This window comes from Periplaneta americana, chromosome 5 (genome assembly GCF_040183065.1).
Source record: "Periplaneta americana isolate PAMFEO1 chromosome 5, P.americana_PAMFEO1_priV1, whole genome shotgun sequence".
NCBI classification, from domain to species: Eukaryota; Metazoa; Arthropoda; class Insecta; order Blattodea; family Blattidae; genus Periplaneta; species Periplaneta americana.
The window spans coordinates 56,602,296-56,629,956 of NC_091121.1; the positions used below are offsets into that span (position 1 = coordinate 56,602,296).

At 33.3% G+C, this 27,661-nt stretch overlaps 1 protein-coding gene across 3 annotated transcripts; it reads left to right on the forward strand.

Annotated features, from left to right (window-relative positions):
- The first annotated feature begins 1,370 nt into the window (after positions 1-1,370).
- LOC138699643 (protein takeout-like) lies at positions 1,371-27,593 on the forward strand. Of its 3 annotated transcripts, XM_069825679.1 has the most exons (7): positions 1,372-1,863; positions 6,446-6,538; positions 9,632-9,782; positions 10,365-10,498; positions 17,310-17,459; positions 27,076-27,128; positions 27,205-27,337. In XM_069825679.1, the coding sequence occupies exons 1-6, from the start codon at positions 1,800-1,802 to the stop codon at positions 27,090-27,092; spliced, it is 609 nt and encodes a 202-aa protein (XP_069681780.1). In that variant the 5' UTR covers positions 1,372-1,799; the 3' UTR covers positions 27,093-27,128; positions 27,205-27,337. The 3 variants fall into 3 exon arrangements, with proteins under 3 accessions (XP_069681781.1, XP_069681780.1, XP_069681779.1); XM_069825680.1 differs by lacking the exon at positions 27,205-27,337 and having other exon boundaries at positions 1,371-1,863; positions 27,076-27,129; XM_069825678.1 differs by lacking the exon at positions 27,076-27,128 and having other exon boundaries at positions 1,398-1,863; positions 27,205-27,593.
- Positions 27,594-27,661: the final 68 nt, after the last annotated feature.

Consider the following 27,661-nt stretch of genomic DNA (forward strand, 5'->3'; position numbering starts at 1 on the left):
AGATCTTACAGTGGAGAAGCTTTATCTCGAACAGAGGATGAATGCTAATCTCTCTTCGATTCCATGTTGACAGTAACCACACCAGACTTACGACTGACTGGTAAACAACCCTTAGTGAAGGTACAATAACATTACCTTGTATTTAATATAGTTTAAATGACAGAAACGTACGATGATGCCACTGTGCCAATAATTTTTTGTCGATTCTAATACTATATTTTATTTCTAGAAAGGTTGTTTATCATATATACGTATATGTATAATGTAAAATAGTAGGCCTATATTATTTTGTTTTATTGAGGAATTACTTGTCAATAGGTTTATTACGTACAATATATTTAACTTTATTTCAATCGGTAATTATGTATATAATTATAGGATGGGGTAGCTCATTTAAATCCAATTTTAATCCACTTTATTTATTACAGAAGAAAATAATTAAAATATGTCTTCATAAACCTATTGATTTTCCATCTCAAAATTTGTTTATAGACTTTAATGTACTTAACGTAAGACAAATTTATTATATTGTATTAATAAAATTCATACATAAAAATCGAAATAATTTTGAATTGTATTCTCATAGTTATGAAACAAAAGGTATGAATTCTTTAAGATTGTTTGAACCAAAATGCAACACTGTTACAGTATTTAATCATAGTAGTAATTTAGGCCCAAGAATATATAACAAATGTATATTTAAATATCCTAATCTTGTCAATTCTAATAGTTCTAGTATTAAATTTAAAAAAGTTATGTATGGATTTTATAAAAATTGAAAAATTGTAAATTTAAATTTATATACTATAATTGCAAATTGTATTGTATAATTATTAATTATAATTGTATTGTATAATTATTAATTTCAATTCAGGAATCCGCCCCTGAGCACGAGTTCTACTCTTTCAGGAGCGAGCTAAAGTTTCTCTGTATATTTTATAATTTATGTTACAATTATTAGCAAAATAAATAAATAAATAAGTAAATAAATAAATAAATAAATAAATAAATAAATAAATAAATAAATAAATAAATAAATAAATAAATAAATAAATAAATAAATAAATAAATAAATAAATAAATAAATAAATAAATAAATAAATAAATGTCACTGAATAATTTCGTAATTAAAATCGTTTAACTACCTTATCCTTGCTCATATATAAACTGCATTTTCAATTGTCTTCAATTGAACCCAGTATTACAACAAAATGAAGTGTGCTAATAGTTTTTGGAGCCAGTGTAGATGGCTCTGAATGTATTCGTCTTCGGTATATTTTTATTTTAGGCCGTATTTTGCCTATGTACTTTGAATTATTTCTATATTTTTTTGTTTTATCTAGTTTAAAGCATCCTTTCAATATTCGTAGAAATTTAATTTCAGCTGTTTGGATCTTGCTAATATCTTTCTGTTTCGTTGTCCATTTCTGTAGGTAAAGCCAGTGGTGCCGTAATTTTTATAAAATTTTACCTCGAAAAAACTGTCAGGCAGATATATGAGAAAAGGACCAGTCGGGATTAAGGCTTAAAAATTAGGAAAATAAGCTACATTCAATATATAAATAGGGTCTACTAAAAGTACTAATTCACGACCAAAAATTGTCTTAATCTTCCTTGTTAGCTCATAATTTCTGTGCAGCGTATCAATCTACATTCGCAAAATAAAACGACCGTTTCAAACAGGTTTGAGAGCATTCGCCTTGAATTGCATCCGCGCTTTTAAAAGGACACACCAAACCAGAAATCTGCAAATGCGTGTGCGAGGTACCTTCATCTAGTTCGCAGAAGAGACGTCAACCATGTGGTTCGTGATTCTGGTGTCAATGGTCTGTGTTCAGTGGTCACAAGCAGCTCTGCCACTACGTGAGTATTGACAATTTCCACCATATTGGCAAAAATTAACAGAAAATATGCAAAGTCATGAATTACAAATTTCATATTTATTAAAATATTAATTTTGCTAATATTTTGCTAATACATGTAACATTATATATATATATATTTTTTTTTAACTGATAATGGAAATTACGGGAAAACAGCTGAACGGATTTTAATAAATGGCCCCTCATTTTGAAGCTTGGAACCCAAAGTTTTTCGGAAAAGTAGTAGTTATCAGTGAAATGTCAATTTTCCTACATAATTTTCCTATTTCCCAAAATCCATCTGTTTTCAGTTTTGAGAACTAATTTTATCGAATCACACTACACACTACAATAAACAATAGGCTATTACACGAAGGCCATGACCTGCAGGATTGCCAACATATTTAGAGCTCAATTCAATTTGTTATTAAAAACTGATTCTGCAGTGTATAATAATTTTCTGAGTACAGCTGTGTATTGGATATTCAAATCTACGAAAGTTGAGGTGGTTTGATGACATTATTATCATCATTAGAAATTAAATATTATTATAGTTAATATAATGATGCATCTATTTTTCATTAATTGTACATAATATTAATGCTATATTGATGACATGAAAGTGGAACATTTTGAGATTATGTAAGTAAATGTAGAGAATATCTTAATTTAGATCTTCATTTCTATAATTTACTGAGTGCCTGCTAGATATAACTACAAAACGTAAGTAAGATAATAATATTGTTATTAAAAATCAAATATTTTTATACTTATTAGCCCAGTGGGGTTGGGTCTTTTTCATATACTTAATGACGGTGTAGTTTAGATATTGATATGTGTCATTGTCTTCAGTATTGGCTCGAGAGAGCGCAAAAATTACAGTTCCTAAGGAAAGATCAAAAGGTATTACTTACTGATAAAATAAGAGGCCTAGAAAATTTTGTAGTCTCCAGATCATTTCAGCAAGATCTCTTAGTAGGATAAAGTGATTTTACGCTCTACATTTCAAGTTCTACATGCAGCAGCTACAGTATATGAAAATGCTATTGTTCGAAAGCTTAGCAAACCTGACATTTTTTTTTAACTTTCGCCTAAAATCCACAATGATCTGAAATAGCTACTGCTATCGTCCTGACATTGATACTTGCGTTTTCGCGTTGAAACTCAAAAATTGAAGTTGGATAGGTTCAAGAGAAAGTATTTGGCCTAAAAAATCCATTCAGACATAGTATGTTTCATTATTATGGAAGCAAATAACTATTAAAAAGGCAAGTATTCTTCATTGAAAATAAATCTGAAAAATTTTTATTTGAACGTCTAACGAACTAAGTTTGCAGCAGCATTTGCTGCACAAGACACTAGTATAGTATATACAGATAGAATGGTTCTAGGTTTAAGATATTATCAAAACTGTTTTTTTTTGTTTTGAAAGTAACCTCAATTATCAGATGCATCATTTGTTTATATTTATGCAAATTATGGACTATCAACGTCTAGGCCTACTTTCTATGTGGATTGTGATTCTGTAAAGCTGCATCTACACGGTTAAACTTTTCTTTTATCTTTACGCATTCAAGCAATGCATGCAGGAGTGAACGAAATACATTAAATTCTGCATGCTTTTTTCCACTAAAAATCAGAACGCACGCAACAATTGAAAGATACTTATTGCCGATGTGTATCTTGTGCGTTATTTCGTTCCACAGCAACATGTAGCGAACAGCTGATTGCTTAGGTGGCCGTGAATAAACTGAAAATTATTTTGTTTGGTGATGGTGGACATTTTAAGCTGAAAATGGCGGCAAGTACGATTAGCTTTATTGAAGATTACTGCAACTACTACTGCCTATAGAGTGTTCAATCGTAATTTTGAGAACCAAGCAGGCCTAAGTATTGGATTGATATTTAATATTTTATATACGTAGTGAAGATGACATTCAACACGGTGCACCATACAGACACAAAAACTGCATGCCTCTTAATTGAACATGTATTTTCAACTCGATTCTTTTAATATTCTACCCAGATTACATGCGTACGCGTATGGAAAATTGAACCGTGTAGGTGTACCTTAAGGTCTTGTTCAGAGACACGTTTTTATCATCCCTTACACGAAAATACATTTTTAAACATTCTCTCTCTTTTTCTCTCTCTACCTCTTTCTCTGTACTCTTCGCCTCTTCTTCCGTCTGTCTGTCCAACTTCCAATGTGTATAATAAATACTTCTAAACCGCTGAGTTTTCATTCAAATTATAAACTTCAAAGACACTTTAACCGGAAAGGATACACTTCAGATAGGCCAAAAGCCTATGAGACTTTTATTACTTTAAATAAACAATAATTTTGTAAACACTTAAGCAACTCTCACAAAACTGTAATTTACTTTATATTAGTTCTGCCAATTACTGCATTTTAGTGTTACTTATAGTGCTAAACAATATGAACCAGACGCTACAAAGTTCAGTTGAAAGTAAAAGAAATCTGTGAGAAAATAATGTAAAATTCGACACTTAGGACACGAAGGAAGAACATTAAAAGTCGTGAGATATTTATACAGAGTGAACAAGAAATATGAAATATTGGTAATAACTTCTAAAAATTTTATTTTACAAACAGAAGTTTTATACAAAAGCTGTTGGAGATAAACCCTACAATATGATATCAGTGTTCGAAAAATGTTGGTTGTTCAGACATATAGGGCGTGACAGTAAACTTTATTTTTTTAAGTAGAACCCTATAATAAAATTTACATATACTTATTAAACTTGTTTCGTGGACTTCAAACTTGAGACAAATAAGTATGTAAAATCATGTTGAGTAGGACATAAAAGTAAACAAAACACTGTGACTAACCAAATTAGCACAAGTGCTCAAAATGAGAACCATTCACAGGCAAACAATGTCCGAGTTTGAAGCCCACGAAACGACTTTAATAAATAGTTAAAAGAGATGAAACGGATGAATGAGTTTAATTACTACATATTCATACGTATAATTTAATGGCAATTCGGAATATGTAAATTTTAATATAGGGTGTCACTTAAAAAATAACGTTTAATGTCACACCCTGTATATCTGAATACTTTTTTGGAACACTGGTATCATATTGTATGGTTTATCTCCAATAACTTTTGTATAAAACTCTTTTTTGTGAAACTAAAATTTAAGAAGTTATTAGCAATATTCCATACTTATTGTTCACCCTGCATTAGCATTTACCTAGTCTGCAACTAAATTTTAATTTTTCTTTACAAACTTCACACGATCCATATGAATGAATGCCAGAAAAATTTATGTCCAATAAACAGTATTAGGCTACGTAGAGAGTGATTCATGAGAAGTTACCGTCACTTACGGAGCTTATTTTTGAAGACATTTTGAACAATAAAGTCATATAAACATGGGTTCTATTCTGAATATTTTCAGAGTTATACTAATTTTAAGTTGTTTTTTTAGTCTAAAGGGTAAAAGAATATTCCAAATAGAGAATGAACTATTCAGAAGTATCATTTCTTTAATTAGCTAGTATTATAAAACTAAATGTGTTGTGAATTCCTTAGTTGCTTCGTACAGATTTTTTTTTTAATTCTAACTATAAAACTACATTATTCTTATGCACTTATCACAACAATTGTTACAAATCACGCCACTTCTAGTGACTTTATTCCTTACAGTTCAATTTTGCATCCTAATGCGTAGTCTTAAATAGAGAGTGGCGTAATTTGTAACAATTGTGATAAGTCTCCTCACTCTTTGAGCAGCCCTGCATTACAATGTAATTTTGTAGTTAAAAATAAAAAAACCCTATAAAATGACCCGGAAAATGTTTGAAAATGATCTAAAATTCTGAAAACAATTACCTAAAAATAAACAATCCTATTCATAAGTAGTTAAAATCCTTTAAGACCTTGTGAAACCAAATGCAGACATGCTTATAGTAAGAATCTTATGGTGGGGATATGTAAGTGGAATCCAGCGAGGGAGGGAAGCTTCTCAGTCCACATTTTTCTTCTCCTCACGCGCAGGTAGGTTTCACGGGATAACGAATGCCTATAATGTGAGGAGGGGCTCGTGACAGGAACAGTTTGGTTGTGGCGCATGCGCGGACCTCATGCAGTGCCAGAGTCACTCTCACCTGAATTTATTTTCGCGTGCACATTCCAGGCCAAAAAAGATCAAATAAAAAAGTTCCCTTCGTGCTCTGATTACACATTTTGCATATACGAAGATTAGGTTTGGTTAGTTTAGGTTTTTATTAACCAAGTCCGCGTATTTCACGCATGCGCAGATAACATCTCACAGCTAAGAAGACCCTTCGCGAGTCGCACGCTGTCCTTTTATTTTAAGTTGTATTATTGAATTAAACTTATTACAAATTATAACCTTCCTACTTGATATTCTTTTCATACCTGCTTTTCACACTTAACATGTTTTCTAATATTGTTTTACATGCATATTTCCTGATGTGATTAACAAATCATAAAACTTCCCTTTGTAATCATTGTTTTTGTAACATGTTATTTGTTTTATACAATAGTACAATAACAAGCTAGTGTAATGGATTATATTGTTTAATTTTCAGCATCTTATATTAAGCCTTGTGCTCGTAATGACCCCCAACTGTACGAATGTTCTGCAAAACATGCCAACGATGCGATATCGCATCTTCTGAAAGGTGAGACTCGTCGACAGATCAACTGAATCTTTTATTTATGATTAGATGTAAGTTTTAAATTGTTAATTTTGAGAAAAAAAGAAACTCGCCAATAACATATCTTCTTAATGGTACTAGCGAAGTGTTCTGCTAGGTTATATAGTGTAAATATTACTCAGTTTATATTTTATTTATTTTATCGTAATTATTAGTTTCATAATGACACTTTTCTTGCACTCTTTCTGTTTAGAAACCAAATAAAATTTACTATCACTGTATAACGTCGATAGAATAAACAGGAGTAACATTGGATATTTCAGAAACAGACTTTCAGGGTAGGGTATTCTACCTTGTGGAACTTAACGCTTTGAATGTTTCAGAACTACATACAGGTTCCATCATCAGGCCCGCTAGATTCACAGTCAGACGTGACACTCCACAGCGGTGAACTACATTGGTTAAACTGACAACTTGTTTTTTTTGAAAGATGGGACATGACAGTTTAGCGGCCGAACTTGGAACTACAGTGCTGTGTTGCCAATATGGACTACCACGCTGCCAGCTGATGGAAGGTATCAACTGACGTTACGATGGCTGACGTTAAAACATTAATTGACAATTGACGCAAAGGTAAGAAAAAAACACAAAAATCGACAGAGAATCAAAGGAGAAACGTACCAATGCTAACACTATGTGCACAATAAATGTCGCCAAGAGAGCTATTAAGCACTCGCCATGTGGGAACGGTAAGTTTGGCAACTCAACCGTTGTTACCATAGCAACAGGCCTACCACGCTATGTGACATTCAGTTGTTTTTCCGATCGCAACGCTCCTGTCATGTCCCATCTTAAAAAAAAAACAAGCATAGTGAGAATACTGAGTGAATAATACTTTAGAGCTCTTGACTTTATAATATTATAAGCAACGAAGAGAAGAAAGCAACAATTTTTTCAAGCGGAAAATTTTCCATTTCGTAAAATTATCCTCTTTATGTTATTATTAGTTGTAACTGAAGTAATAGGAAATCGAGAACTTGGCTACCAGGTTTTGTCCTGTTGAGACGTGGTCCACGATAAACCGGGAACGGAAACGACAACGAGAATGAAAAAATGGTTAAAAATAAATGTATTTAAATGTGAGAGAGGATTCACAATATTAGCGAACGAGAAGCTTGCCGGAGCCTGGGAACGGGAGCGTGAAAGTTGGCGAAGTTTTAACTTGCCGTTCTCTTTTCAGATCACAGCCTATTAGATTCTATCTGTTGTCATCATAAAGATGTTTTGGTCGTCGTATATTTTGTAGCAAGGAGGCCGTGACATAATTTCTTCTTCATGCATTGCATCTAACTATAATTCAGAAATTCAATAGAACCACTTTCAATATATGCTACGTGTATATGTGACCAGATTACTATGTGAATTGAATTATTAAATATTCGTGTCACAAATTTTGAAGTTGCTTAACCTGTGTTCATGTTGGCAAACTTGTGTTCATGAGAGAACGCCATCAGCGTTGCCAACTCCAGTTTGTAGAAATACACTAAAAGCTTAAAAAACACTAAATATGGCATACAACCCACTAGATTTTTAGATATTTAAATATACAAGTAATAGGCTATAAATAATTGAAGCGTCGGCTGGAACGACGTTATAAGTTACATTTGGTAAAATTTATAGGAGCTGCAAAAATGTGTACACATACAACGTTGTTCTTATAGGGTAGCAAACTTTTGAGTGGACAAATTTCACGTACTGCATTGATGGACAGTTCCAAGCTAAGGAGTATAAAAAGGTAACATGACATACAACATTATTACACGGAAACACGCCGAATGAAAATTTTGTAACTTACAACGTTGTTCCACCGACGCTTCAATTATTAAACATTTACCAACATTACAAAAGAAGAAATTCTTCATAGTAACTATTATCATCTCCTTCTTCTTTTTCTTCTTCAATTTCAGCCACAGTTTTGAAAGTTGAAGCATTTGCAGTTTCTGATCAGTATGTTTTCATTGTTCCAATTTTTTTAACAGTGTGTTCAGGCAAGTAAAATTCATGGCAACATTTACCACACCGTGTTAGTGCAGCCTTACCTGTCAAAATTGACCGTGATATCTTTGTCCCCATTCTATTTCTAATTTTGGTTTTAATTATATTCATTTGGCTAAATAGCCTTTCTACTTCTGCATTTGACCAAGGAAGACAGAGCATAGGAAGTGACAACTCAGTTAATCCTTTGAATGGGTTCATATCTTAAGCACCTTTGTACTGAAAAACTTCACACCAAAAACCGCTGTTAAAACATGGTGTGGTGTCTCCACGTGTTATATACGATTCGGGGCTTCCCCTTCACTACAGACGAGAGGAATGTTAACACAGGATAAAGTCGAATTTAGTTGTTTAAAGAAAAAACAAATTCCCACTGATCTGAGAGTGAAAAAAAAAAAACGATTTCCCACTGCCCACCGTTCAATAAATTTTCCCCACCGACAGAGAAAGAAAAAAAACTAGATTTAGTGGGAAAACCACCGCGTTGGCAACGCTGAACGCCATGGTCAATTATACACAATTAACATCAGAAATGCCGAATATCGACTTTACATATTGTTATTGACATACCTATTGATATACATAATCGCTTCCTTTCTCGGTGTATTGTGAATCAAAAGTCTTCACGTTCACATCCTCCGCTTTCCGTTCTCGTTTTGGTTCTCGTTCCCGGTTTATTGTGGACCAACTCTACTATAATCCCATAGGAGGCATCCTTCTTGAAGTCGAATATCTCCATAAGCTTCCTACAAACAAATCTACTGAAATCATCCCCCATTAATTGAGCCGATAGCGACAGAATTAGATTGATTTCTTCGGCAAACAAATTCCCAGCAATTTAAAATTATTTTGAATATTTTCGATTGCAATGAAGTATTTTAAAATCTCACTACAAAGTTTCATTAGTTCGTTTAACTAATAATATTCACCGTGATTGAATTAACTCGGGCTCAATTCCAGGCGCAGAAATTCAAATTTAAGATTTACACCCATTTGGTAAGGAATGGTGTGGTCCTTATATTACCAAATATCCTGTGAGACTGATGGTATTGTATGTTTTAGGCGACCCCAAATACAAGATGCCCGCATTAGATCCCTTCAAGATTGACGAATTGAAATTGGTGCAGGGAGAAGGACCTCGGAATAGCATCGCGTTGCTGCTCAAGAATATGTCCAGTTACGTCAACAAGGTTATACTCCTTGAGAAATCAGAGTAAGTGAGAACATGTCTTCGCTGTGAAACCTGTGTATACAATTACAGTTTTGGAAAATTTCTGAACTGTAATTTACAAAGTATTTTTAATGCAATTGGACAATCTGTGAAAAATTACACCAACGCACAAGAAAAAAATTACACATAGTGTACTTAAAAATACCTTAATATATTAAAACAGCACACCATACAATGTAGATTCAATGTAATATGTTTTAAAAATTATGATTTTCGTTTCAAAAATGTAGGTCTGCTCATAAATGCACTCAAGATTCAATCTCAATTAAAAAAAAAAAAAAAAAAAGGTTTCTTGTGTGTAGTGTACAAACAGCTGTATGTCAACACCTAATGAAAATTGGACTCTTATTATGTATATGAATATTTTTACTGGAAATAGTCCACACTACCACCTCCTAATATATGTACTAGTCCTTCTGAAAAACCGTGTATGTGATTCTCTCAATAGGCTGTCATAAAATTTTTTCAGATACGCTGTATTCTTTTATCTTCCCTATTATTTGCTAGAATATGAGTGTTTCATAACATGCATTTCCAACTGGATTTCACTGATTGTGCCTCCAGATATGACTTCAAAAAGAAGCACATTTTCCACCAAGTGATCATTCCAAGAGTGGATAACGTCGGCAAGTATGAAATACAAGGACGATTGCTGCTTCTCCCCATCTTTGGTCAAGGGGACTTCAACATCACTCTGGGTAAGTTTACTAACTGAATGCGAAGTCAACTGTATGTATGTATGCGTATGTATGTATGTATGTATGTATGTATGTATGTATGTATGTATGTATGTATGTATGTATGTATGTATGTATGTATGTATGTATGTATGTGTGTATGTATGTATGTATGTATGTGTGTATGTATGTATGTATGTATCCGTATTACCTATGTGCATGTGCATGTACGAATATATTTTTATTTTATTTTTATTTTATTGGGTTATTTTACGACGCTGTATCAAAATCTAGGTTATTTAGCGTCTGAATGAAATGAAGGTGGTAATGCCGTGAAATGAGTCCGGGGTCCAGCAACGAAAGTTACCCAGCATTTGCTCGTATTGGGTTGAGGGAAAACCCCGGAAAAACCTCAACCAGGTATGTATGTATGTATGTATGTATGTATGTATGTATGTATGTATGTATGTATGTATGTATGTATGTATGTATGTATGTATGTATGTATGTATGTATGTATGTATGTATGTATGTATGTTTTTTATTGGACAGCATGTTCCATTACAAGGTTAGTAATACTACATGCCTTGTTGATCATTCAATACAATTCTAAATTACTATTAGATAATCACTATTAGATTAATGTCACATATGGCTTCACTGTTCTTTGAGTCTGGTTCATAATTATCTAGTTCACTTCCCATTTATGTTTATACTTAATACACTTCTATATCGCTAGTATTACTAAGAGATGAGTATTATATAGTTACACAATTTTCACTATGGCTACTGATTGCACTTGTTATATTGTTACTACACTATATACACTATTTACAACTCTGTTTCTTTCTTTGATTTCTTCTTCTTCTTTTTGGGGTTATAGCTTTTCTAAATTTACATATTGAACAAATTCTGTGTATTGTTTCTTATATTTAAGTATTAGTTCAGTCAATGTGTTAGTCCAGTGACCACCTAGTTTTAGGATGTTGTTTCTGAACACACTTCTTTGTTTATCAAGAATGGCACACTGGAACATTAGATGCTCAGCTGTCTGATCGCCCTTCACACAAGGGCATTCGGGGCTGTCCAATATGTGAAAACGGTGGAAGTAGGCCCTTAATTTGCCGTGGCCGGTTAGGAATGTCGTAAGATTATTATTGAAGGGGATATTGACCCGGAGTCGGTCCTTTACACTGGGAAAATATGATTTGGTGACTGGTCCTTTAGTTATTGTCTGCCAGTCCTTTTCCCACTGAGATATGCTTTCCTCTTGTAGTACTGTATGTATGTATGTATGTATGTATGTATGTATGTATGTATGTATGTATGTGTGTATGTGTGTATGTGTGTATGTATGTATGTATGTATGTATGTATGTATGTATGTATGTATGTATGTATGTATGTATGTATGTATGTATGTATGTATGTATGTATGTATATTTTATTGCTCTAACAACTGCAATGATTATCTAGCGTCTGAGAAATGAATATGATAATGCCTGCAAAATGAGTCCAGGGTCCAACTCCCAAAGTTACCCAGCATTTGCTCTAAATGGGTTAAGGCATATTCGACTCTAGTAGAAAGTCGGAAGACTTAACTTGGCATCATTGTGTCGTCTGCTCTTGTTAGCCATACTGCTGTCATATTTCACCATCAGAAACAAACAGTTAAAAAATTAATATCAGTACCAAACAATTGAAAAGTTAATTACACGTGATACAATGAATCAGTGTAATATGTTACGGATTATAGATAGAAATACATTTTTCAACAAAATAATGTAATCCTTCTATATTTTTTTAAATCTTGAATAATGTCAACTTGTAAAAATGACTATTTTAACACATGGTTTAGTAGGGTTATGTCGTGTCTTCATGACTTTTTCTCGTTATTTCCCACATGCTATAGTTCTATATTATTTTAAAAAATTATTCCATTACATTACATAAAAAACTAATTTATTTCAATCTCTTCTTGTGAAGTTTTTACCTATGTCTTGACTTAAGATGTGTTTGCAGAAGTTACGAAAAATTTCTTTTTTGGGAATCAAGTGAAATCTTATTTGTTCATTTTTTTATTTACGAGGTTGCTGTTCAGCACCATCGAAATGTTACAATATAATCACTGCGTACTTATTTGTGATACTATTGATTATGGGTCTTTTCCTAGAGCGCCTGCATCCCTGCAACCTCGGTGAACAAAAGAGGTGGGCTCTTTCTGTGAAGGATTTTATACAGAATTGGAGTTGTGCAGTAGTTAATAGATTAGTAACATGTTGGTGAAATTGCCTCTAAAACACAGAAGCCTATACTTTCCATTGTTTGACTGTAATTATTTATTTACTGTGCCACCTTTGCTTATCTTAAAAGTTAATAATTAACATTAACGTTTTCGATACATTTGTATCATCTTCAGATGTAGAGTATTAAATGAACATTTATGTTGAAAACCTTGCCTTATGGTATGCAACTTATTATGATGGTTTTCGGATCATGTTAGTGTGAATTGCTCTAACTTAACTTAAGTTAATCTATGATACACATGTTATATTAAGTTAAAATCACTTGCAGTGCATGTAGTACAATTAAAAGATTTAAAATATTTAAAAGCTGTATAAAACTATAAATGTAATCAGAGGAATGTGAAACGTTGCAGAAACACTTTTGATATTTGACAACAGAAGCAGCCCCATCTAACGAAGTCAAAAACTGCCTAACATAGCCAACAAGTGTTCACAGTGTTTTTAAAAGTTTTTCTGCAACGTTTCACATTCCTCTGATTACATTTATAATTTTATACAACTTTTAAATATTTTAAATCTTTTAATTGTACTACATGCACTGCAAGTGATTTTAACTTAATATAACATGTGTATCATAGATTAACTTAAGTTAAGTTAGAGCAATTCACACTAACATGATCCGAAAACCATCATAATAAGTTCCATACCATAAGGCAAGGTTTTCAACATAAATGTTCATTTAATACTCTACATCTGAAGATGATACAAATGTATCGAAAACGTTAATGTTAATTATTAACTTTTAAGATAAGCAAAGGTGGCACAGTAAATAAATAATTACAGTCAAATATTAACAGCTTATCGGCATACTACAACATGAAATTGATTTCCATTGTTTGTTTATTAATGAAATATTCAACTTACAGGTAAGGGTATGATAATCTTTATGCCAAGAATAATTGTACATTGTTGTTTTTTACCCCATTTAACATTTGATAACAAATTAAACACATCATATTTTCTATATCAACACGAAACAAATCTGTTCCTACCATGCTTCTCAAAAATTTACTGTCTTACATACTTATTTTCTGTTTTGAAAGAGACTTTCCGAAACACAGTATCCTACTCACTGACAGTATTAGAACTGCAGGTCTGCTGTTGATATGTCTATTTACTTCTAACGAAGTGAAGGGGGAAAGAAGAGGAGAAGAGGGTGGGGGTATGATGCCTTCGTTAGACTTAAGTAGAGAGGCAGGAGCATATGTCGCGATACAGCTTTTGGCGATCACTAGCTCAATAGATCATACTGAAAATCCCATTTGAAGGACACTTTTACTAGGATATTTATTCATAAAATACAGTATATTAAGGCATATGGTTTCACAGAGTCCATTTCTAAGTCCTCACTAATTGCTGCATTCCTCCGACAACAGAGTCCAGTGCAACCTAGTAAAGGTATCAAAAGCCTTAACTGGATCTCAATGCTCTTCATAGCCCAGGAATGGAATGGAAATGATACGGAATTTATGGGAGGGAGGCACTATGGCCCAGCATTGCGACCTGTTACGATCTAATGCGCTAACCCTCAAAAGCTAGGCGCATTCCCAAACCGACACCGGCTGACTACACTAAGGTTCGCTGCGTACCCAGATTTCAAGCAGACAACCCCCTTGTCCCTAAGCCAACTCCCTCTGTGCGTCGCCAGCCGGCGATCGGGGAATGCTATGGAATGATGACGAAATGGAGAAATGTTGATGGGATGATGTAGTTGCCTAATAGGGGAAAACGGGAGAACCGCGAGAAAAAACCCAACTGCGATCTTATCCGTCACAAGTGGCATTATGGATTTTTCAATGAAAAATCCCAGACCTCACCGGACTCGAACCCGGGTCGTCTAGAGGTCTGACCACTCAGCCACTACAGAGACTTTCATAATCCAGACTTCACTTTCGTATAAAACAGGATCTTTAGAAGTGAAGTTATGCTGAAGTAGCTTTGTTCGAATTGGTATCAGGGTGTACTATAAGTAATGTCATTAATTATTTTCTGGCAGTTATTCTTTGAGGTATTTGAAACAAGAAAGTTTATTACAAATTTACTCATTTTTGCTTCCTTTTGGAGATAATTGTTTTATGTAAAACATTTCATAGAGTGTTTTAGGAAAAGCATTGATTTAATTCTCAATATGCTAAGTCAATTTAAGAGATCAGTACATTATTTTATAATAAATTATTGAAAAAAATTAGTTTTGCCCTTTAAATGTGCAAAAATTTGATCCGAACAAATGCGACATTGTAAAGTTCTTTTGCAGAACGAAACGTTACATTTGTTCAGATCAAATTTCTGCAGATATAAAGAACAAAACTAAAATTCTTTCAATAATTTCTTATCATAATACAGTATCCTCTTAAATTGATTGAGAATATTGAGGAATAAATCAATGGCTTTCCCAAAACAAGCTATGATATGTTTAATGTAAAACAATTCTTATCTCAAAAAGGAAGCAAGACCGAGCAAAATTATACTAAATATTTTTGTTTGAAATATCTCAAAGAATAACCTCCTGAAATTCACGACATTACTTGCAGTTCGCCCTATATTTCTGAACTGACAGTCACTGTAGTGTAGTGTATTACTTCTTTAATTTAATAATGTATCTTTTCTTCATTTTACATTTTTAGCAACGTTTTTAACTTGAGAGATTCAAAAACGTTAAAATTCAAGAGGAACGAGAAATGTCCCACAAACATTAGATCTACCTGGAGTCCTTTGTCAGGGACAAAGTTCTTTTAATACCACAAATTTACGATATTGGAATTATGCAGACAATAAATAGCGGTAACTAGTCTATCAAGGGCACTGCTATATTACTCCCATAAATTCAAGACTTTGGAATTATGAGGGCAGTAATTAGAGGTAGGCCTAACTAGTTTCGTTGATTGGAGTCCTCCAAAACTTATCCGGCTACGCCCCTGAATGGAGGAGCTACGCTCGCTGCACAGTTTGATAACTAATGCAAGGATTTTTATATACCAAAAATGTTAGAAATATTTATGCATTTACTTACAATAATGGCTTTTAGAGAACCCGAAAGTTCATTGCCGCCCGCGCATGAGCCCGTCATCGGTCCCTATCCTGAGCAACATTAATCCAGTCCCTAGCATCATAACCTACCTCCCTCATATCATACCCTTCCATCTACGTCTCGGCATCCTCAAAGGTGTTTTCTCTCAGGTTTTCGAACTAACACTCTATAAGCATTTCTAAATTTACCCATACGTGTTACATGCCCTACCCATCTCAAACGTCTGAATTTAATGTTCCTAATTAAGTCAGGTGAAAAATACAATGAATGCAGTTCTGCGTTGTGAAACTTTCTCCATTCTCCTGTAACTTCACGCCTCTTAGCCAGGGTGACCAAAACTCGAACTGTAGTGATTACATGCGACAGACAGTCTATGAAGTAAGAAGACGAAGAAAAAATACTTGTTATGAAAACTACAACCAGTGGTGGTTACTGTACTAACATCTTAATCAATCCCGCCGATAAAGACCTCAAGCTTTGCTGTATCAGTAATGTCACTGCTGTCATCAAGAGCCAGTGAATAATATACGATTTTTCTTGTTTCTTTTTTCCTCTTGAATGTAATCAGGAATTTTCTAAATTCTTCTCTCGATATTTGGTCGAGAAATTTGTAGTTTTTCAAAATTAGAAACTTCTTATGGACAAGTTATTTAAGCTATTTTAATGATTGCTCTTTTGAGAAATTCTGTTCTATTAAAAGACTTTAGAGTACGAGATATTTCAAACCCCACTAGGTAACTGACTTCCTTACATTTATTTATCTCATCTTTCTCTTCCTGGCTATGATTTAAGACATGTCAATTCCTGGCATTTAATAGTTCGTTGGCACATAATATTGAATTAGTCTTCCTACAATACTATTATTAAACGAATAACTGATAAATAGTTACCCTCGTCTAAAGATCGAAATTGACATAAAACCTAATAATTTTATCCTTCAAGGGAGAAGATATTAAATATCAATATTCATGCACGTACAGATGAAGTATAGAAACACATACTTAGTGGTCAGTAATAATAATAATAATAATAATAATAATAATAATAATAATAATAATAATAATAATGATAATAATAACAACAATAATAATACATTATTCAGCGTGGCAATTAATGTTTCTATATACTCCTAATTGAACCGTTGAGCAAAGTAAACATATTACATTTCGTCCGACAGAACAATAAAAAAGTTCTCATTCTTTACGAAACCATCTCTTACTACTTGTAGAGACAGAGTTTATAGAGCGACATGATACCGCCACTGCTTGCCTTCAGTACATGAACGAAACACACAGCAATGTGCAGGAAACTCCTCGCATCCGTTTGAATATCCGTGATTATACAATGTAATCACGACACCCACTTTGGTCACCGCTGTTTTTAGCGTAGGTACTATAGAAAACAAATTTCAGTCTTGAGTGTAATACGCCTGTTTACTAAGCATTAAATTTCAACATATCCTGGTAATTAATTTAAGCCTGGTATTTCTTGTTTTACAGATAACTGCAGAATTACTTATGACGCCGATTTCATTTATGAAACTATTGATGGAAAGGAATATTTCTCTGAGCGGAACCAGGCAACTACAATTACTCCGACGAACGTGAACATCGAATTCACAAACCTTTTCAACGGGGATAAACTACTAGGTAACGACCAGACACATGTTTAAGTTTAAAAGGAAATAGTCATTTTCTGTCACTCATGTGTAGTAAAATTCATTGAGTTGATGGAATATAGATAATAAAATATGTCATTAAGTGACATACGATTGTTCGTTATAATCATTAAACAACACTTAAAGAAGTATTGTTGCTGGTAAAGTTTCGTTATACTACCCTATCACTTTCAAAGTCAAACCTCTTATGAGCACAGCCTGCAACGAGAGATGCCTCAACTGCGCCCCTCGTTCTATTTCCACCACAGTTCGCCTTTGTCTTGTAAGAATCCTTCCATATACGGTTTTAAAGCTTCACATACATGTCGAAACAGTCACTTCATTTGTATGATCATAAAAAGTGGTCTTAGAAATCGCATTTGCTAAGTCTCTAGTCTTTTTTCTTCCTGTTTCTTTAGGACTCAGGTTTCTGAGAAAATTCATCATTGATTTAGCTATTATGTTATGTATTTTAAGCAGGACATTTCGAGACACTTTATTTTTTTCAAAATATTTTCTGATAATACTGTTTACTTCATTATATTTATTTACCGGTACCTTGTTTACTATATAATTATTCTTAAATACTGATACTGTATTACCCAAATAATTAAATGTTCTAACATTTTACTTTATTTAACGACTGTTTCTTTGAAACATTAATTAAAACCATTGAATTTCACATGCTTACCGTATAATATTAATGATTATTACAACGTATTTGGAATGAGTTAAAGGGGAACGGATGAGAAATAACATTATGTTACTGAATTGCCTGTAACTTTCATTTATTTGGATCTAGTACCTTGAAATTTTGAAATATTAGTTTAAAATAGAATTTTCTTTATCTTCGATTTTTCTTTTCGAGAGTTTTATGAATAATAGTTTTTATTTTTGAAATGTTTTATTAAACAAAATTGAAATTGATTAACTTTTTTCTAAAAATTTGTTAACCAATAAACCTAAAAATTTGCACATGTGTAACCAATTCCTAAAGTAACATTTCCCTACAACCAAATATTTTATTTAAGCTTTATGTTATTTAAAAAAAAAAGTTAGGTATGAAACACTTTTCTTTTAATCTTTTCTAAGTTTTGTAATGTATAAAACTCACAAATATTTATGTCCCTCACTGTACATTACATAGTTATTCTGTATAAAAATAATATTTTGTTAAAATTGGCTTTTTTGAAAAACGTATACAGTATGTGTTTTTAATTCTTTTTCAGGTTTTAGCATCTGTTTGCTACTAGTCCATGTCTCTTTTCGAGAGGCACAATATCAAGAGAAATCTATTTTCTGGTGTTCATTCGTTACCTCAGCATATGAATATTCTAACCTTTTTGAACATATAACTGCAGTATTTCACAGTCCAAAGTTCTTCTTTCCTCCACATTTTATACTGCAATTTACAAATATTGATATTTAAAAAATGTGATAGTTGAAAACAGTGGCGTACGCAGAATTTTGTCAAAGGGAGTCATTATTAAAATTGTTTACAATTTACAGTATCGGTATTTTAAATTTTGTCTATTATTATTATTATTATTATTATTATTATTATTATTATTATTATTATTATGTCTTCTTGTGCTGAACAATTATTAGCCCCTGGCTGTTGTAGGGGAGAAGTGGGTACAGTGAGACAGGGAGAACAGTGAGACCTTTTTTTATTAGATGGTAAATTTTGATGTTGAGATGCTAGTAACAGTGGAGTTGTATGTTGCATGAGTAAAGTAACAATATTTTAATACTCGATTTTATTCTAGTTATAAAGGTGAGTAATGAAAAAATAATTCGTAATTTTTCACTCTAGAATTAAAATTTTGGCTTGTGTTTAATGAAGGTTATATTGGATCTACAAATTAGATATACATATGAATGTTTTGTTACCTAATACTATGGTATTTGAGGTTATGTTTGGCAAAGTTTCGTCTTTCTTGTTTTAATTTTGAAGTGATGGCGTCATTTTTAAACGAACTATGCGTAAAGGGAACAGTGAGACATGCCATTGAAGGATACGCTGAGACGTCTCACTGTTCCAATGGACCAATGATTTGCAAAGCAAACTGTAATTATAATACATTTACCAGTAACTAACATTAAAAATGAACATACTAGTAACCAATTTAGGAACTGTAGCTTAAAATAATGTATACATTACATTTTAATGGTTTCATAAATAAAAAAATTATTCATAAAATTTAAGAAAATGTTAAAAAATAAAAAAGAATTAAATTAAGTTCTTATAATTATATGCTTTGTTGTCACCAAAAATTCATTTCATTTCTTCGCAAAACTTTGAAATGTCATGGAAAATTCACTTTTCCAAATGTTTCAATGGTTTCGAAGTCAGACATCAAATTTATTCTAAATAAGCCTACAGAACATGTCAAGATAAAGAGACAGCAAGTAAATCATTTCAATGTCCGTTAATAGACACTGTGGTGTCTCACTGTACCTTCCTGAATGGGAACAGTGAGACATTTGCATTTTTTTTGACAAACACGTATTGTATATTATGTTTTTATCTATTAACATTTTTGTTTATGTATTATTGTACTCCATGTTTTAATATATATTTCTATTGCACTTGATTTTAAAAATACTTGAATTATCACTTGCATACATATGTCTTTATATTTTGTGTCTCACTGTACCCACTACTCCCCTACAGCACATTAAATATTAGTAAATAAATAAAATAAATAAATAAATTATAATAATAATAATAATAATAATTATTATTATTATTATTATTATTATTATGTCACGGTATATTTATTAATACTGTACAAGTGTAATAGCCTATGTATCTAGTAGGCGATGTATGCAATGGAGGGGGAAAGGAACTGGCCACCCTATCTCATTATCTCACGGCCTAGTTGCCTCTCAGATGGTGTCCTCATGATATCACTTGTGAAGTTCAGATCTGTCTTCGGACAGTTGACTAAACAACAATACTATATTCTAATAGAATATACTTATTCATGAATATGTTTATAAAATCTTTGAAACTTTTTTTTTCACAGCCATCCAATTTTTTAACAAATAACAAATTACATTTAATATTGTGTCAGATTAATTTTATTAAATTACAAGGTCGGTACTAGGCGGTTCAAGTTCTTCTTCCATTAAAGTGTCGAGATGCCAATAGTCATTTTCAATCTTCTTAACAAAGTTTCAGGCCTTCACCCAATCTTTTTTTACTGACGTCATATCTTGTGAGGTGAGTTTCTTCAGGCTCGGCAGTGATAGGTTGCCTACATTCTGCTGTCTCTTCTCACTTTATAGATCTCTTGGATATGGAACAACAAGTTTTGATGGAGAAATCATTGCAATAAGTGAAAGTCTCAGGAATCTTCTATGCCACGTCAATAAATTTAAGAATGCAGTTATATTGTCAGACTCCAAAGCAGCTATTCTATCAATAGTCTCTGAACACACACCTTCATCTCAAACAGCAGAAATAACTAAAATGCTCTCTCAGTTAATATCACTCAATAAAAGAATTGTATTCCAATGGATACCATCCCATTGTGGAATCCTGGGAAACGAGAATGCGGATGCTTTAGCAAAGAAGGGCAGCACTGCTACCTACAGACCTGTTACTAAATCTACGCATTACTCTGTGAAAAGATTTATTAAATCTACATACTTAGACTTCAACAAACAAAATTTGATAACACAATCACAAGGGAAAAAATGGAAATCTCTGCATCAAAATCCACAGTTAATTCCCGATTTACCACGCAAATCGTCTGTAGCTGCATTTAGATTGGCAACAGGCCATGATTGTTTGGCCAAACACCTGCATAGAATTGGAATATATCAGTCCCCTAACTGCACATTGTGCAACTCAAACCAAGAAATGGATTCGGAACACCTCAAAATCTGTGCTTCAGTGGCTGGCCATGATAATATCTTTGAAAAATATTGGAGTGCAAGAGGTCAAATGACTTTATTGTCAAATGCCTGGCATTAGAAAACAACAACAACATTTTGATTTGCGATTTTTTGTTTAACTATGTTCCAAATCAGCTCTATAAGGCTGAGATTGAAATGATAAGTTGGAAGTGTTAGTGCAGTAAATTCGTTCTCTTCCAACATTCTGTTAACTCTATATACAGATTAGGGCTTGTTTTGTTGCACTGTTTCAAGTAATTCCTTCTTGATTGCGTCTGAATGCTCATCAACAAAATTATGGTTTATTTAACGACGTTCGCAACTGCAGAGGTTATATCAGCTCGTAGGAGTTGTTTTACATGCCAGTAAATCTGCTGAAATGAGCCTGTCGCATTTAAACACACTTAAACGCCATCGACCTGGGCCGGGATCGAACCCGCTACCTCGAGCACAGAAGGCCAGCGCAATACCGACTACGCTACCCATGCCGAAGAATCCACATCTACGTGTTTTTATTTATATTTTTTAACCACAACAAAATTTCTTCTTTAAGAGCAGCCATTATCGGGATTATGTTTCCTTGTGATGAGGGCATTATCCACAAAAACAGTGCTCTCGGACGGAAGATTTGGAATAAGACGTTCTTGTAGCCATTTTGTATAATTCTCACTGTTCATTCCGTTGTGGTAGTCTTCGGATTTTGATTTAGAGTTGTATACTAATTCTGCCACTTTAATCAATTCCATCTCACCCCCAGCATGGACAATTATCGCTCTCTGATCTGCACTTTCATTAACTTTCACGCCTGGCACTAAATCATGTTGCCAACATTTTTTAGTGGATGTCCATGTCTCGCCGGTATTCTAGGACCTTTGTCATTCTTGCTACGTGCCCTTAGGTACGCTGCCCATAGTGCAATATATCAAGACGCTTCATTAAAATATGTCGCCTGTTTTTATATTTTTTAAATTTAAAACCCATACTTTTGATTAAACGCCATAAGGTGTGTTTCTTTCCTTGAAATGTAATCTTTTCCTTGATAACACTGAGAAGTTTGCGCAACGTTGAAATCTCTCTTCGCTGTTCATAAATTTCTAGAAGAGTTCTGCGCACGACACATTTTTCAAACTCGTCCAAATCTACAGTACTTTCTTCGGATGTAGCCGACGTTTTCCTAGCGTGGAAACTTCTCTACCCCCCAGTACTTTCTGCCTTATCAAACTCTCTGGATGTATTTCGAATGGTTCGAACACTTTTCCCCACACACTTTGCAGTTCTTTCTACTGGTTGTTTAAAGGAATGACGAGGCCTTTCTTCTTTTCTCCTCTCCAGAATTGTAGCACCTTGTATATCGCAGTCCTACCTTCAGAATGCATCTTTACGTGATGATTTCTTCTTAGAAGTTTCCACGGCGATCACAACTGAAGGCGAGTAATTGTTTTCGTCCAGTACTGTACGATACTTACGCTCCGCCGGCAATCATTACTGCAATGAGTGCAGTCTCAAGGTTAAAACTGCACGAGGCAAATCAGCGTTATCTAAATCAACTGAATATTCACTTCAAGGTCGGTTCATAGTTGCCACTTTGGTTCAGTCATAAGATGCGTGCTGGAACAGAAATTCCTGCGAACTTAATGCCCTGCGCGCCACACCCAAGAATGAAAACATTAACCTATATATATTTACTACATACGTTATGCCTGCATGAAATATATTAATCCCCAGTACAATATAACCGTTCTTGAAAACATCGACCCCTAATATTTAATATAATATAGCTGTACAAAATAGTTTAGCTGTTCTTAAAAAAATTAGAAATATGCATACCTGTATTATGAAAAGATTGGATCATACATGTTTAATATACGCCTCCAAAAATAGATTAAACTCCAGTACAATACAGTCACTCTTTAAAACTCAGAAACATAGCCTGGTCAACGTCGAGCATGCAACACGTCCAGCCATTTGTAAAGGCTTGACTGATAATCGGACGATGACAACCATGAACATGTAATAATCCAACCACAGCAAGGAAAACAATAACCAGGTATTAATGAAACTTATATTACGCACCACATACGATCATGGTAAAGTGCTCCAATTGTGAAAGTGAACAAAAAACAGGAACCTTGGTGCGAAAATAACGAATCAACATAAAGTTTTTAATTTTTAATAGTTAATATTTTAGTGTAAGGTTACAACATTACAAGTAAAAAAAAAAAACTGCATTTGACCACATACACGTCAAGATAACCCCAGTGTTCCACAAATTGATGGATAATTGCAACATATTTTAAATGTTTTTAAATGTTAGTAATAAGTGTGTGTTATTAATTTTAATCATTAATTATCTACAAACAGATTATTTTACATGTGACATGAGATCACCAGGGTACACAATATATGTTTCATTCACACAGTTCATGTGCACCTATTTGAACATGTAATTAGGCAAATTTTCATACATTTGAAAATGGCACATTAGTGCCGAAAACGTTTATGTTATAATTAATCATATAATACTAGATAAGTACAGACGGTATATTTCAATCTTAACATTGTATCAGAAATATATGTTTTCCACACATTTCTCCATATAATTATGTTAAATATAATATGACTGCCCGAAATAGATTAACCCTAAATAAAATATACCCGTTTTTTCAGGAAATCAGAAACTTGCCCATTATAAAACATTAGCCCATATGTTATTAAATATATTGTGCAGTGAATATATTTTATTTTTCCACGCTCGAGGACGTAGAGCGGAAGCGGCAACGGTGAGGCAAGAAATTTCTTGTGTTTTTGGACGGGAAATTAATTAATTGAACTGAGTGATAGCTTGCATTATACATTACTATTATTGAACCTTCATTCAGATAATTCAAAATAAGTTTCACATTGATACCAATCGCCTTTCGCTTCACTATCATCTCACTCACTGCACTGGCATTGACACATTTAACTGACACTTTAGAACACATTTCACTGACACTATATAACACATTTCACTAACACCTTAGAACGTATTTCACTGACACTATATAACACATTTCACTGACACTTTAGAACGTATTTCACTGACACTATACATACAACACATTTCACCGACACTTTAGAACACATTTCACCGACACTATATAACACATTTCACTGACACTTTAGAACATATGTCACTGGCACTATATAACACATTTCCCTGACACTATAGAACACTATAAATTATCACTGATCGAAACTATTCATTGCCATTGTAAACCATAACTTCACTGACTTACCACGCTTCACTGATACCATGGTTCAAATAAGACAAACAATTACACCTTTATTAATACTTACACAGAACTACATTAAACTGAACATTTCTAGTCTAAGACTCTCTTACAAGCTATTTTAAAATAATTTACAATTCAAACCGAGGCACAGTGATCTAAAAATCCATATTTAGGAGGACAAATGGAGAAAAATGACATGTAAAAAAATGAAATTAAACCCTTAAATTATTTTTCCTATATAACTGAGTAACACTGAATTGATAATCTTAATCAGCGGAGGTGGCTGCATAGCGAGATAAGAAGCCGGTAACATGCCACATTTCGCCACCCAGCATTCTTACTCAGCAAGCGCCGCGAGTCTGCCGTTTTCCTTGTGCTGTAACTCTGTTTTAAGTGGTCGATTCCATTCATATTTGGTATCAACATGTCAAGTAATTCTTTGGGTATGTAACAATGTTTGTTTGTGTTACATTTAATGTTATTATAGCATGTCAAATTAGCATGAATGGACACGGGACAAAATATAAATATAACCATTGAGTGCAGACTTTGCTAAGGTAGAGAGAAAAAAAAACCCTTTGGTTCGTCCAAAAATGATTTTTTTCACTTCCTCCACTATTTACCTCTATTTTAAATCTAGTCTTAAGGTGCGCAGATTTGCGGAAGTAATAATTTATGAGCATTATTGTTTCGAGGTGCAGTAGTGCAATTTTTCTCGGTTGCAGTTATTTCAATATCTGTGAACCGAATCTGCTTCCGCAGTATAATTCAGGGAATTCAAGATGACAGCTTGTTAATTATGTACCAAATAAGCTTTCCGAGTGTCCAAAAGGTGCAATAGTACCTAAAATGTTATTTTTCCCCCCCATAAGATTTTGTCTAAATGCATCCCCCTGTAAGGGGCACTTCTGCTCATACCAACGTAAACAGAGTTTGTATACAAAACAAATGTACTAAGTGTAACTACTGTATAAAATTTCATAAAAATCTGTTGGATAGGACAAAAGTTACTAATTTTGTCTAATTGCGCCCCCCTATAAGGGGTAGTTACACTTAGACCAACGTAACGAGAGCTTGTATACAAAACATACATGCTACCTGTAACTCCTTTGTAAAATTTCATAAAAATCTGTTAAATAGGAGAAAAGTTACTAATTTTGTCTAATTGCGCCCCCTATAAGGGGTAGTTCCCCTTATACGAACGTAATCAGAGCTTGTATACAAAACATATATGCTACTTGTAACTGCTCTGTAAAATTTCATAAAAATCTGTTAAATAGGAGAAAAGTTACTAATTTTGTCTAATTGCGCCCCCACTATAAGGGGTGGTTATATCAACGTAACGAGAGCTTGCATACAAAACATATATGCTATCTGTAACTGTTGTGTAAAATTTAATAAAAATCTGTTAAATATGAGAAAAGTTACTAATTTTGTCTAATTGCGCCCCCTATAAGGGTAGTTCCCCTTATACGAACGTAATCAGAGTTTTTATACAAAACATATATGCTACTTGTAATTGCTTTGTAAAATTTCATAAAAATCTTTTAGATAGGAGAAAAGTTTCTAATTTTGTCTAAATGCGCCCCCCTATAAGGGGTAGTTCCCCTTATACCAACGTAACGAGAGCTTGCACACAAAACATATATGCTACCAGTAACTTCTGTGTAAAATTTCATAAAAATCTGTTAGGTAGCTGAAAAGTTATTAACATGTCCCGCTAAATTTGTATTCTAGACCACTGTGCGAGGGAATAACTCGTCAGGCTAAGTAAATACATATCACCTTAAGTAATGTAACGTCATTTTTTTCAATTTACACTTTATACACAACTTTTTAATTTATTTTTATATCTCCTTAAGGAAGGGCAGCCCTCAAAGACCGCTGCAGTTAGGTAATTTCAATTATTTCTATTTAAAAATGAGAATTTACCTACTTCCGTTAGAAAAGTCTACTGTAGTACCTTTTAGTGAACTGTGCTTTCTCTTTACAGAAAGTTTCAATACACAAAACACTTTATAGCATATTATCCGATGCCCTAAACTGATTTTTGATACATCTGATTGCCTCTATGCCCAATTGAAGGACTATACCTACAGCTATTTCACCTTAGCTATCAGACGTCTGTGGTTGGTATTCAGTATCTACGAGTCAATTTATTCGGGAATGAGGAATATAAAACCATGTTAACGAAAGCATTAAAGAGTTCATGAACACAAATAGCTGTGGACTCAAAATCCGTGACAACGATTTTTAAATGTTGTTTAAGATGAAAATATAAATTGAATGAGCTGACCAGTGTGCTCCTATGCCACTAATACTTCGGTTACAATAATTGTTACATGTAGAGTTAAGTATCTGAAGTTCTCTTCATGACTTTGATAGCTTATTGTGTTATGCTATCACTAATTATTATTATTGTTGCAGGGAAACAAGTGAACTAATTTCTGAACGAGAACAAATGGGAAGTGGTTACAACTGTGGATACTATTCGCTTTCACTTACATCGCCCTCATTAAATGTAAGTTATAGCTTATTTTTCACTCATTGTTGCAGGGAAACAAATGAACGAGTTCCTGAACAAGAATTGGAGAGAATGGTACAAAGAACTATCGCCAACTATTTTCTCCGCTTACTCTCAAATCATCAGCACCGTCTTCAAGGGACTCTACGAAACCGTGCCTGTGAGCGAGATGTTCCCAAAGACAGTACATTCTTAAATATAGTGCTAACGTAAGCTATAGAGAACATTGTCATTTCCCTTAGCAGAAAATATGATGTTAATATTCGTTGTTATCATGTGAATTATCTTCCCATTATAAAATAATTAAACACTCAAATCCACTGCCAATTTTTTGCTCGAATTTGCGACTTTTACGGATAATCATGAGCTTTACTTGTTAAATTACTTTTGGAAACTGAATATTAAACATTATTATTATTAATTAATGCATTATTTCATTCATCCATACATTCAGTGTTCTGCCCAAGGGCAGGTCTTTCACTGCAAACT